The sequence below is a fragment of the Apaloderma vittatum genome, unplaced genomic scaffold (genome assembly GCF_000703405.1).
Source record: "Apaloderma vittatum isolate BGI_N311 unplaced genomic scaffold, ASM70340v1 scaffold4887, whole genome shotgun sequence".
In the NCBI taxonomy this organism is placed as follows: Eukaryota; Metazoa; Chordata; class Aves; order Trogoniformes; family Trogonidae; genus Apaloderma; species Apaloderma vittatum.
This window is the reverse complement of record NW_009726546.1, coordinates 11,100-24,661: the sequence shown is the minus strand read 5'-3', so window position 1 is coordinate 24,661 and position 13,562 is coordinate 11,100. Positions and strand designations below refer to the sequence as shown.

Sequence of the window (13,562 nt, the reverse complement as noted above, 5' to 3'; positions counted from 1 at the left end):
CTCCTCATACTGTCATGTTACCCTAACCCAACCACAAAACAAACATTTACAGAGCTATATAAGCATCTTAAGGTTTGCCTACCAGGCAAAAGGACATCTTAGATAGAATTCCAGGTACAGAGGCCATTGCACATCAACACCTGTTAGGAGGCTTTTCTTGCAATGCAGAGTGGCATTAGGTACTGTGGCATAAATCAGAGCGAAGGCTGCTCTATATCTAATGAAAGAAGCTTCCTTACAAATAAACATCTGGGCACAGAGTTTATACTTTCCAACAACTTCCCTGAACTCTCCTTGACATCTCCAGACACAAAAAGCTCCAAGGCTGACACGTACACATTACACTCTAGAACTACACAAAGCAAATGCAAAGATGCAAGTAATATAATGACCAGGTAATTGTCCATGTAGTTTCAAAAGACAAAGTTTCATCTTTTCATTCCCTTCGCTAGTTACTTCAAATAATGCTTGATCTCACTTTCAGCTGCAATGTAGAGAGGCTGGCAGCAGGGAGGAGAATGGACTCACTCATCTGTAGTGCATTTGTCAGTCATTTGCTGACAGAAGTCTGTGATACCGCCGCTCTGTCCACACTGTTCCACAAGCAAAGTTTTCTCTAGTGTCCTTACAGAAACTGGATGCAGTTCTTGTACTTGATCATATGTTGCTGCATCGCACGTGGTTTTCACACACTGATAACAAGAACTCTGCTCATTTGCAGATGTAACACCTGAAAGGCCATCTGCTAATTCCATACGTGCGGGTACCGCAGGCTCACTATCAGAGGGAGCTGTTCGTTCTCTCTCCGGGAATAAAAATGAAAGTGGACAATCTGAGGAAGAATATTTTGCAAGTATCTGTATTTGCTCATGACTTAAGGCTGCTTCCTTACACACCTGCTGGCACAGTCCGGTCAGATTCTGCTTCGTCTCACCCAGAGTTGACAAAATATGGTTTCTTTCCTTCAGCAAGTTCTCCTTCTCATTTTGCTGCAAGAAGAGAAATCGTCTTTTAGTCCAAATTTTAACTCAAAATCTGCAGCTTGCTAGGTTCCTAACAAAGCTAAAACAAGATGGTAAATAATGGGGTCTGCTGAAACGTAAGTAATTTGGCAGTAAGAAGGTAAACACAAACAAATGCCTGTCAAAAGGACAATCCTAACATCTCTTGAAGTAGCATCAATTCAGCTATTTGAAGCAATTTTTCAGACACACAACTTTTTCAAGACTTGTGCTGGAAGACAAAACAGCAATTTGTAGTTATTTGATAAATGCAACCTGGCTTCACTTCCTGTAAGTATTCCTGAAACACTAATTCTACACAGTAACATTTAAATCATTACCATTGGGTCAACAAAACATTATGCAGAGCAGTCTTCATAGAGATTTATATTTCAGAAGTTAAATGATGAAAACTAGACATAACATCTTCACTCCTGATACTACTTTGCTAGATGAAATAAATTCAACTAAGCCCCAAGTCCACTACAGAACAAACAACAGAGTTAAAAGGAGCTTCTAAAATAAAATATAGGAAAAGCAAAGAAATAAACCATGCTAAAATTACAAACACAGTATTTTCACTGGAAATACAGCACTCAAGTTTGTTTTGAGGTACTGACAGGAACACTAGAAGTTGAAGAATTTACAGTGACAGAGAGGTGACAGATTAGTGAACTGAAGACAGAAGAACAGAGGCACCACTAGGAAGGTAACCTACAATTGGAACAGGAGAATGCCAGTTGAATGCCTGAGTTTTATTTACACAACAAACATGCTTAAAGAGTAGCTGGTACTACTCAGACACAAAATTACACTGTCCTTGATCTGAAAAGCTTACAGTCTAGCTACATAATGCAAAACAATTTTCCAAATGCAGCACAGCAATTCACTAGTGCGTATCAAATAGAAAGAAAGTGCCATTCATTAAATTTTTTTGTTTTCTTTTTGTTTAACTTCAGTAGCACAAATCTCTGTGGGATCTGCAATACAACTGGCTAAAGACGAAGGGATGTACATAAGTGAGGGACTGATAGAAACAAGCAACATCCAGAAAAGAATTACAATGAGGAAATGGCAAGGACAGGAAACAAGCAAGATCACAATGAAGCAGCTGGGGAAAAAAAAGAGACTGGGGGAAAAAATCCCGAAAACCCAAACATGCCACACATTTTGAGTTCTTTAATTAAGATGTAGAATTCTGAAGACATACAAAGCTTTAAAAATCAAGAAATAAATTTTAATCACAGGGACTCTGCATTACCACTATCGCTCTATCAATTCACTCCTATGAAGTCTAATTCTTTTCTGTCCTTCTCACATTCCTTTTTGCAGGAGAAACTCATACTGCAGCCTCTACAAGTTATTTTTGAAAGTAGTTGTTGCCAGTCCTTTTTGCCTAAAATAATTTTAAAAAAAGCTTTTCTACTAAACTTGTACTTGTCAGCATAGCCGGAGCAGCTGTTGAAATCACTTTATGTACATTGTGGGTATGCAGAGGCACACAGCTGTGTATATTACACACTGATGGAATCATCTGGACTGCTGTTTAACACAAACTTCAACATTCAGAAATAGTTATTCCATTGAAAGTTCCCTGTTAACATTTGAGGTTGCTGACAGATCAATACATTTAAATACTACTGTTTTATTTTAGCAGCACTATGCTAACACTGCAAGGTAGTGTCAGCTAGTTTTAGGGTCATAATAATCATCAAACTGTGAACTCTTCTTTCTAATACTTCTAATAAAGAATCTATTTAGTTCACATACTTCTTCTTCCTGCTATAGTTTATATATAACATGATGTCAGTCACATTTATTGGATCACAGCTTACAGTATGTCACTCACTGACACATTCTTCTCCTGAGCTACAGAATCTTCAGGGAAGTAATGCTTTCTGAGGCCAACTGTCCTTTACTCCCGCTCATAGGTACTCTCATTTTAAAGCTTTGAGGTGAGAAAGTTTAAGGAACATGAATATACACAGGTGGTCAGAAAGTGCTGTTTCTAACAAGCCACATTTTGAGTGGCCCACATGTATTCTCAAACAGGGAACACCAGTGAAAAAGAACACATTGGTTCACCTGAAAAATCTAAAAGCAGAGACTACATGGGGGTCAAAAGTGACATGATCAGTACAGATGATCAAGAGAAACAATCAAACAATTTTCACTGATGTTTTCTTCAAGTAAGTAGAGCTTAACAAAAGATTGCAATTTTACAGAATCACTTGAGTGGGAAGGTACTTCAGAAGGTCTGTAATGCAACCTCCTGCTCAAAACAAAGTCAGGTCTGGGTACGATCAGGCTGCTCAGGACTTTGCTCAGTCATGTCACAAATACCTCAAAGGACAAAGCATGAACAGCAGCGTAACCAGCTCTGTTGCCTGCCTGTCCCCATTGGAAAAAAGTGCTTTCTTACATTCCGTTGAAACCACGCATTTGTGTCTCTTGTTCCTCTGCTGTAAAGTACAATCCCCTAGGAAGCAAAAGATCTTCCACTCCCAATGGCTACATGATCTTGGGGACTTCCCCAAAGATAGGGGCAAGTGGCTATTAGGTCTCCTGACAGTCATTTCTTCTCTACACAAAAGCCCCATTTCTTCTGCTTCTCACCACAGGAGAAGCATTCCAGGCCTGACCATCCTGGTGGCCTTCTCCCAACCTTGCTCCAGTTTGTCAATGTTATTTCTGGCACTGTGAGAGGTCAAAACCAGGCATAAGATTCAGTCTTACATGCACTAATATAGGAGGGCAATCACTGCCCTCAAACATATGGCTGTGTTCCAGTTAAGACAGCCCAGGACACCAATGGACTTCTCAGCCTGGACATGCTGCGGATCATGCTCAGCTTGCTCTCTGCCCAGACCCCCCAAGGTCCTTTTCAGCAAAACTACTCCTCAGCCAGTAAGTCTCTAGCCTCTGGTTAGTCTCATCCAGATGGAGGACTTTCCCAAGAAACACACCACAAATACTATCTTTTAATCTGAGAGAACAAAAAGCTGCTAAGCAACCACACAGAGAAATTAATATAAGACAACACACTGCACATACTGGAAGTCTGGATGAGGAATTTAACCAAATAATATTTCTTAACAGACTGTAGTAGAGAGTATTATCTACTCGTCAAGAGTTTTCATATTATAGCTACACCATATAACCCTCTCTCAAAGGCATATTATATATTACCATGAGAAGATCAAAGACTAACAGGTCTGAGACACATGACTGACCCAGAGAAGCAGGCACATGGCAGGAGTCATCATGTGTGAAGCAATCTGGATATACCACACAACACCTACCACAGATATCTCTTTTCTTGTACCCACCTAGCAATTACGCCTAGATAGATCTTAAAGTTTCTGCATCTCCACAAAACTTACACAAGCTTGATGGCACATAACAGCAGCTGCTGTCAGATGTGCTCAATAGCTCCAAACAAGGTCTTTTCAGGAAGTTATGAAGAAACTCACCTGCACAGCTGATAAAAATAAGCAACTAGAACATGTCTGTGCCTAGAGCACAATTCGTAACTCAGACTTCACCACCCAATTCCCAGCATTCATTTTCTAGACCTTGCACAGTGACATTCATCACACAGCAGGCATTCAGTCTGTTGTAGCACAGATCCACAGATGAAAGGATATTTTTACTATGATTATCAGCCACTTAATCAACTACTGGTCTGATCTAGCAGATGAATCTCTAAATTTTTCCCTCACAAGTGTTGCATAATATTGACAAAGTTACATAACAAACAGAAATGACAAGACGACAACAACAGGCAGAAAGTTCTCAACTGTCAGAAAGGCAACTTCTCTCAGTAACAGTTATATTATTCTGACTAAACACAATCACCTGAATTCCCTGCTTCCCAGTGTATTTCCTTCATTCAGCACACTGAATGACTTGTTCTGTCAACTCATCCACTGCAGGCCTTCCTTCAAAGTCTGTCTTCCTTGTTGTAGAAATAGAAGTGCATATGTAGTGATAAACAACTTCAGGAAAATAAGTTTCTAGCCCATGGCATAAGGAGAAAGGTGCAACACAACTGCCTACGTTCCCAGCTGATGTAGATACCAAATTCATGTATAAAAATGCAAAATGCTCCATAAACAAGTATTAAGAGTAGAGCAACCCTAAACAACTGAACTATTTAGCGTACACAGTATGGTTAACTATGAAATGGCGATGAGGGGGTCAGAAACAAAAATCATTAAAAAGCCACTCTAGCAGGAGAACTTCAGATTATTCACATCTCTCAAGTTCAACATTTACCTTTTGATTGCCTTTTAAGAAGAGTAAATTATATTACCAGATGGTTGCAGAGAACTCTGGATGCGTTAATTCCCCAGCTAAAAATCTCAATACTACTACTAAAAAGGCAGGCAGCTTCCTAACTTCTGTTTTATCTTCTGCCTTTCTGCAAGGGTCTCACTTTTAAGATTCAAGACTCAGGAAATAGTTCCCCAGCCCATGTTGATATGTTACAAGAACGATACTTGCACAACTAACAATTGCGTAACTGTAAACTTGATCATGAGCAACACCACAAGCTACAGAATAAAGGCACAAAGCAAAAAAGTGAAAGGAAGCAGACTGGGATGAGGGTTTGGGAATCATTCTGTACAATTAAGCTCAATAATGATGGGCTTCAGAAACACCATTCATAAAAAATTGTGCTGTGATTCCCTTTTACTTGAATGGAAACAAGTCGACAGAAGGAAAAAATGTGTGTACTTCAGAGTAAGGCACAGAAAATGTAGAAATGCTATCAAGAAGTCATCTAAGACTGAAAGTTTTCTACACTTAAGTGAGAAGAGTAGTAAGTCACCTCGCTCTCAAACTATTGCCAGATGTCAAGATGTTTAGAGAAAAGATTCAAGTCAACAGTAGTGAATATTTATACATACCAGTTTTTCAATTTCAGATTCAAGATTTTGTATGCAGTCCAGTTTTCTCTTACGACATCGCTGCGCTGCAATTCTGTTTTTACTTCGTCTTCGGATATCATGAATACAGTCCAATTGTTCAGGAGTTAATTTATGCATTTTCAGAAATGACTGGAAGTCATTTCTGGAAAGCGAGATAATCCTTTGTGCATTAAATGGCAGTTTTACCTAGAATGTAAGATACAGATGTAAATCAAAGGTGAAACTGATATACACAAACACCAAGGGGCCAATGAAAGTTTTCTTTGTAAGCATTCTTTACCACACAATCCATCTTCCTTCCTAAATCTCAGACAAGAGCAAGCTAATGTAGAGAGGTGGATAAAATCCAGGCAAAGTAACTGCGTACCTTGCACATTTACACTAGATGCTCAAAAGCACATTCAGAGTAAGATTAAATTTATCCATGTGTACAGCAAATAACTAGGCAATACACTAGGAAAGTAAGTTATGGTTAGGTGGTGCACAAAACAGGTATTGAGAATCACTAGTACAGTCTAAAGTTTCCTCTCAGCTGCTATTAAGACTGTATCCAGCATACATATTTATACCTTTACTTTTCAGTAGGAGAAGTTCATCCGAAATGTGCATTTACTTAAAATATGAAAGTTACAACATTATGTCTGGTAATTCTTAATACCAGAGAGAGAACCAGTGTCTTGCTACTCTCTGTACATCTCAGCTACAGAAACAGTAGTTTCCAAAACATACATAAATCATGCAGTCCTGATTAATACTGAAACATCTCTTTACCTTTACAAAATAATTATCCAACTAAAACCAATTTATTTTAATCTTTACACTTGCGTATATTAAGTAGCAGAATATCTTATCTTGCTGTGGTCAAAGATCTGAATTTAGTTTTAAAAGCAAACAGCAAAATGCTTTCTATGTTTGGCTACCACTGGTGACATGCAGAAAAGGGAGAGAGTATTGCCATCAGCAACGGATGCCACCTCCTCCTTTGAAGAGTAAAAATAAAGGATGTATTTAACCCATTCTGGCCTATCAACTCTCTATATTGATAGCAGCTTTTACCTATTTTAAGTCTCAGTAAGGCCCTTAATCTCCAAAAGAAAAAAGGTAGTACTTTAAAAGCAAGTGAATTTTCATTACATCAAACAATCTATCATGCAGAGTCACACTGCAATTTTAATAACTGTGACAGAAATCATTCTAGGCATACAGTAAAATCTTTTGTAATTAGACTACTTATGTACAGCATCTACCTAAAACACTACAAAAGCAATGACAAAGGAAAGAAATGCCAAATAACTTCTGCAGTTGGAGGAACAAATAAAGCCTCAGTTTTAGAGAAGGTAACTAAAGCAGACTTAAATATACAGCTACTGAATCCAGCCTGCAAACTTAATTTTCATTTCACGGTAAATCCACAGTATCATTTCTCTCCCACCTTCTCCCCACAACTCAAAATAAAACCAACACTCTATTGTGTTTCTAGAAAACAAAGGTTCAATGAAGTTTAGAATTGTCTTAAATTAAATGGAAAAATACAAAAAAAAAAATCTAAAAAAAAAGAACCCCCATGCTTTCCATTAAAACTCACAATCTTTGCTGATAAAGTTGTTCCAGAAAAATGTCCTAAGCATCTATCACTTCAATAGTCTACCAAAAAATCCTTTCCAAGTCTCCTTAATCTAACAGAGATCTTCCATATAAACCTTTGAATGGTTATCTCAAGTTTCATTTCATATGTTTTTAAAGCAAGGAACTGCAAAAAAAAAAAATAAATCCTCAAGAGATTCAGTTAGGTTTCTGAATAGGGCCTTAAGAGACAGGGAAGCAAAGGATACACCAGCATGTTCTTACCTCACATTCTTGTTCTCTTGCTGAATAGGATTCACTGTCTCCCTCAGTGTCAGTTTCCGAATCCTCTCCCAAACTTATCACATAATTATAGGGACAGTGCTCTTGTTGCTGCCCCTGAACATAATCTCCACCACTTATTTCAGAGTTGTTGGAGCATCCTTCAGTACTAAGGTTGCTTATGAAGGGGCAGTTGACAGAATTCAATGTTGTAAAAGTTCGTTGGGAGCAAGGTTCGGGGCTTTCACTGATCCTGATACCCAGCCACGGACACTCTGATTTTTTCCCCAAATACACTGGCTCTTTTGGGGCTGCAGGTGGCAAATGTATTTGGCAGGCTTCTGTGCTGTAAATGTCACTCCAGAACCCTTGTGCTAGATGTTCTGCTACCTCTCTCTCCACACTGCTTCGATCATCAGCTGATGCGACATTAGTGGCTTCCCTCGTGCACAAATCGACCTTTGAAGGTGTGTCATCTTGACTTTCAATTTTGTCATTCCCAACCACAGTACCTGGTACGTTTTTTTCAGCTAAGACTGTGTTGTTTGGCATACTACTGAAATTCAAGTTATCATATTGCTCACAAGTATGTAAAAAAACCACAGAATTGAGTCCATGAGGTGCAGCAGTGTTTTGGGGAAAAGCAGCAAGATCCATTTTCTCCACAGGACATGACATGTTCTGAGTCACAGAATCTCTCTTAGCCTCTTCTTTTTTCTCAATGCTTTCCTCCTCCTCCTCCATTTTTACCTGAGTCTCTTCAGATTTGGAGACCAGCTGCATAGGCACACACTCCTGAGCTTTTTGTACGCCATCACTGTCAGATATTTCCTTCTCAAGCGAAGTTGCAATTGATGGCACCTGAATGTCTTTAATACTGGAATTGGACTCCGAAGCGTGAACTTTGTCATTTCCAAAAGCCTTCTGGAATTTCCTATACTTCGGGCATTGGAAAGATAAGCTGGAAACACCACCCCTTTCTAAATGTATGGGATCACATGTTTGATCGGCGTTATCTTGGAGAGCAGATGATGATTTAGCATTTTCTTCATCTTTACAGAATCTTGTGTCAGGACTTTGTATACATTCCTTTTCTAAAAGTTCTTGAGCTTCATCATCTATTTCAAGGTCTCCACTATCCACATTGTCAATTTTAGGGATTGCTTGCTGGCAATGCTGTGTACAACATTTCTTCCTAGGACACTCCTGCTGATCCAATTTGAAGTCCAAAAATTTGAATTTGAGAAACTGAAAGCAAGACTCTTCAATGTTGTGTACACCCAAGAATTCAGCACACTTGCAAACTTCAGACACATTGTCTTTATTTAAAATAAGCTTAGCTGTGTATGCAAACTGAAGCAAAGGACTAAATCCTTTAAGTGTCACCTATTTTAAAAAAAAAAAAATATTAGAACAACCAGTATGGGTTTAAATGGAGAAGAAACACACAGAAACCAAATTCACCCGTGAGCAAACCACACCAGCAGAACAGAGTACAAGACAAAAGCAGCAGATTTATTCCACAGAGAAAATCTGGATACATCAATTCTTAAAAAGTATCTTCTGATACGACTTCATTCTGTCTATTTTTAGCAATTCTCTTCTGTGATCAATCTCTTAATAAAGCATTCCAACAGTACTAGTAAGTGAAAAATATTACTGTACACTGAAAATCAGTAACTAGATTCCAAATTCAAAGACATCTTTCAAATCCAAGTTGAATTATTCAAAATGCAGCTGGTATTTAAATGTTCCTTTAAAAAGCAATTACTGTTATTTTCTCAGTCTTATGCATTACCAATATAACAAAAAAATAAAAAATGGTATTTGATCACACATGATTATTTATTACTACTCCTTTTTTCCTCCTACAGATGAAAATAATTGTATCGAAAAACTGTACATCAAAAACAATTATTTTGAGTTTAATGCTTCTTTGGAGTAGGTAGCTTTAACTAAACGTTTCCATCATTATCACCTCATTTTTTACCACAGAACAGCTGCCTAACAGGGAATCCAGAGATAAAGAAAAACTGTATCATTTCAAATTGAAAAAGATTATCTTCTACGCATGAAAAATTTACTAAGGAATCAGGCAGGAAGCTGTAAATAGATCACCATATTACAAGTTACATGACAATTCCTTTAGCCTTTCCCTGCAAGTGAAGAATAAAGTAATAGGTCCGTTACTACTACACAAACCCAAACCCCAAATTCTGTTCCCCTTCTTTATTAAAATGAACAGGACTTTATGCTGAATAAAAGTGCTATATTAATATATTAACTATACTGAGTTCTTCTGCCAGTAAGATAACTAACTACACACGCAACTTAATTTAGGAATTAGTTGAGGGCTTGTTTTGTTTAGGTTTTTAGTGGTTAATTGGTGTTTATGTTCTTTACAAAAACACAACACATGAAAGTAAGCTGAAAAGATCTGCAGAGACAGCAAAACTGCTTGTAAAACTTTTAAGACCTATTTAAAAAAAAATCTTAAAAAAATATTTCAAATACATTCTGGAAAGAAGACTACTGGTTACATCACAACATTAATTTATACTTCCTAACGTGGGAAAGGGGAGTATAAAACAGTTTATCCATGAGCTGGCAATAAGCCTTCAAATTTAGTATAGTCAATAAATCATTTAAGTGAGATTACAAAGTGACATTCATACAAACAAATCAAACACAATGGTATTCCAAAACTGCATGTTCCTTCTATATAAGACAGAAACACCTATTGCTAAAAACTGGAAGGATCAAGAGGGGAAAAAACATTCCATGCTCCTTTCACTTTCTTCTACACATTTCTAGCTGGCTATCCTCAAGCAAGAGAAACAGAACACAAGAAAGACTTTTTTTCTGACTGACCCTCAGAAGTCTGACCCTTGAAGTCAGACTTTCGTTCTGATTGACCTAAAAAAAGCAACTCTTGCAGTAGCCATTTACTTAATTTGTATTTGGGCTGAAAGTCTAGCTCAACATAAAAACATTGGTAGAGAAGTAACCCAGACCATAAACCAAGATGCCAGTATTTAGCCTTTACAATACAATATATACAAAGTCCCTTAATTTCAGAAATATTTTGGTATCTCAGATTGTGAACTGGTGCCTTTCATTTTAAACTCCAAATATTGTGGATGATTAAAAAGATTTTAAAAGAATTTTAAGACATTTTTTTAAAAAAACACAATTATCAAAACATGTGATTAGTGTTTGCCTCTTTCTTAAATATGCAGCTTCATAAACTGACTCATTTTAAAATATTTAGCAGTTCCCAAAAGGTAAGCTCAAGTTGCCGAGTCTTAAAATGCTTTTAGCAAGTGACCAGATCAAATGACTACAAGACGAGATTCACTGTTAATATTTCTGCTTATTGCTTCAGTAGATTCACTCCTTATATCAGTAATACTAAATTACATTGCGTCCTCCTAAGTCTACACTGTAGAAAATATTAGGATTATCTTGTTACCGCATTTTCTTTACAAACCCTGGTCCCTTCTAACTGAGGTTTATTTCACAGGTTGACTTAGAACACTTGGTTTGCGCCAAACACTTATTTCTACCCCCTCCAACTTTGATGTACATTTCTCATTCTTCCAATATCGCATTTTTTTCCAGCGTCTCCAAGCAAAATTCTCTCTTCCAGATCAGAAGTTTTACATGCCACTAATTCCCCTCTTTTCCCTTTCACATCAGCTCCCATCATTGCTTTTCTTTTAATCTAAGACACATTCAGGCTATCAATATACTAAGTCCCTAGGGGAAAAAACCGTCAGAAGAAATGAATGTACAGACACAGTAAGACGATTGAGTAAAAGTGACATAGTGGTATTATGCTATAACGTAGCTTTGTAACAAATTCTTTTATCAATAGAGAATGGCAAAGACAAATGGAGCTCATTAAAGAGATTACTTGATCCCCTTGAGCTTTCTGTTTTTTAGAAAATTGGAAAGATTCTGTTTAGAGAATCCTTGTGGTTACCTCAGAATTTTACAAAGCCAGCGTGAGGTAGCTAACTTTCCTGAAGCACAGGCTTTGTGAGTACATCATCTCTGCATTAACGCTCAACTCGCTCTTGTACATGAACAAGCCTATAATGTAATCTCCAATGTCACTATAAATACTAACTGATGCGCACCTTTCCTGCAACTTTATTCTATTTGAGTCGCCAACAATTTGCATGTTATTTTGCACTCTTGAGGCTAATTAACATAAACCATCTCCCTGAAAGCCACTAATTATTTACCAATCAACTCTTTAGATTACTGCTACAATCAGAGCACTTGGAGGCTCTTCAATTTTCATTTAGGAGCACAGCACTTCATATAAAAATCCAGTCAAATGCTTGCCTCATGCCTCTTACAACTTAACTAAATATTAGCCGGAATCTTTAAACCTCTTGGACTTTCCAAACATGCAATAATAAATTTTAATTCTCACAGATATCAGGTTCTAGCTCATAATCACTAAATGCCTTAGAATTCAGTATGATTTAAGAATATGTATCGGAGGGGAAGCAATTACAATACATTTTCTCAGTCTCAAAAGCAATAAAATACAGAAGGAAAAAAAAATCAAGCTGCTAATGATCAATGTGTAAAAAGGACAGGGAACCAAGCAGAAGAAAATTGATAACAACAGTAAGCAGTAAGTAAGGAATATAAGCATGGTTGTATTAAACTTATGAAACCCAATCTTAATGACACTGATTTAAACACCAGCCTTTTTGTAAAGCAGAATTGAGCAAAACAGATGAGAAGCACCGGCAGGTAAAATTCAGAAGAGAGTGCCACTCACCTCTTCTGGTAAAGTGATGATAAGATCGGCATCCCCTTGGCCCACAATTCTTGAAAGGAAATAACTGCTGCAAGCTGCAAGCACAGCTCTGTGAGCCCGAAAGCGCTGATCTTCCACTAAAATAGTCACATCACAAAGAATATCGTGCTTTCTCTGGTCATCAAGACTGAGAAGTAGATTGGTGCTGTGTACTGAAGATTCGTATGCAAAAACCACACTATTCCTCTCACTTAGAGACATTCTGTATCACAAATGGTAGTGTAAGTCTCAGTGGAAAGCATGCTTCTGCTCTTCAAGCCTGGAAGAAGAAAAAGAAAAAGTTATACATGTGAAAGTCATATCCAACAGGAACCTGATACTAAACTATCTGATGCTAAAACATAAGAAGCAAGCTGTTAAACATGCATCACCTGTTCTAATTCTTTTCAGGACTAGGATTAATACTCATTATTTCATACCTGTTAATACACAAATACATGCCCACAAGCACTTAAAAGTACTCGAGCCTTAATATGTACCTCTTAAAATATTGCTTTAATAGTGTCATACACCAAAAAGGTAACATTTTTTCATGTGACTTCAGTGGTAACAGGGTTTTCCTCAGCAAGAGGTTAAGAGTCATAACTACCCTAAAACCTAAAAATGAAAGCTTTCACTTTTACTTATCAGTATATGCTGACTCCAACACTACGAAAATTTTAAAGAGAAATAAAGAACAAATGTATTAAGCCAAAATTCACCAAAATACTTGTAAGCTACTTCTGTGTACTGATTCACCCAGTACACACTGAAGTATTTCTGCTCTACCTTCTTTCACAAGTTGTCTGCCTGCTAAAGCAATCAGGCATTGGTAAAATACTTCATCCTCTCTCTAGTAGGTTAGTGCTTTATTTTACTTGAAAAGCAGACTAGTTCTCCTGTTTTCCACCTGTCTCAATTCTCTAATGCAGCCTTTTTCCCCCCTTCCCGCTCATCACTACT

General features: G+C 37.5%; 1 protein-coding gene across 1 annotated transcript; it reads right to left on the bottom strand.

Annotated features, from left to right (window-relative positions):
- Nucleotides 1-462: 462 nt before the first annotated feature.
- BACH1 (BTB and CNC homology 1, basic leucine zipper transcription factor 1) lies at nucleotides 463-12,868 on the bottom strand. Its single transcript, XM_009873313.1, has 4 exons — nucleotides 12,582-12,868; nucleotides 7,784-9,166; nucleotides 5,915-6,121; nucleotides 463-989 (listed from the first exon to the last, which is right to left on the bottom strand). Exons 1-4 carry the CDS (start codon nucleotides 12,819-12,821, stop codon nucleotides 525-527), a joined length of 2,295 nt encoding a protein of 764 aa, XP_009871615.1. The 5' UTR covers nucleotides 12,822-12,868; the 3' UTR covers nucleotides 463-524.
- Between the last annotated feature and the right edge of the window lie 694 nt (nucleotides 12,869-13,562).

Coding starts and splice junctions, on each gene's coding strand:
- BACH1 (XM_009873313.1), bottom strand. CDS start 12,821: ATGTCTCTAAGTGAGAGGAATAGTGTGGTTTTTGCATACGAATCTTCA. Junction 6,122..7,783: donor CAAGAGAACAAGAATGTGAG/GTAAGAACATGC, acceptor CTTACATTCTAG/GTAAAACTGCCATTTAATGC. Junction 990..5,914: donor AATCTGAAATTGAAAAACTG/GTATGTATAAAT, acceptor CTCTTCTTGCAG/CAAAATGAGAAGGAGAACTT.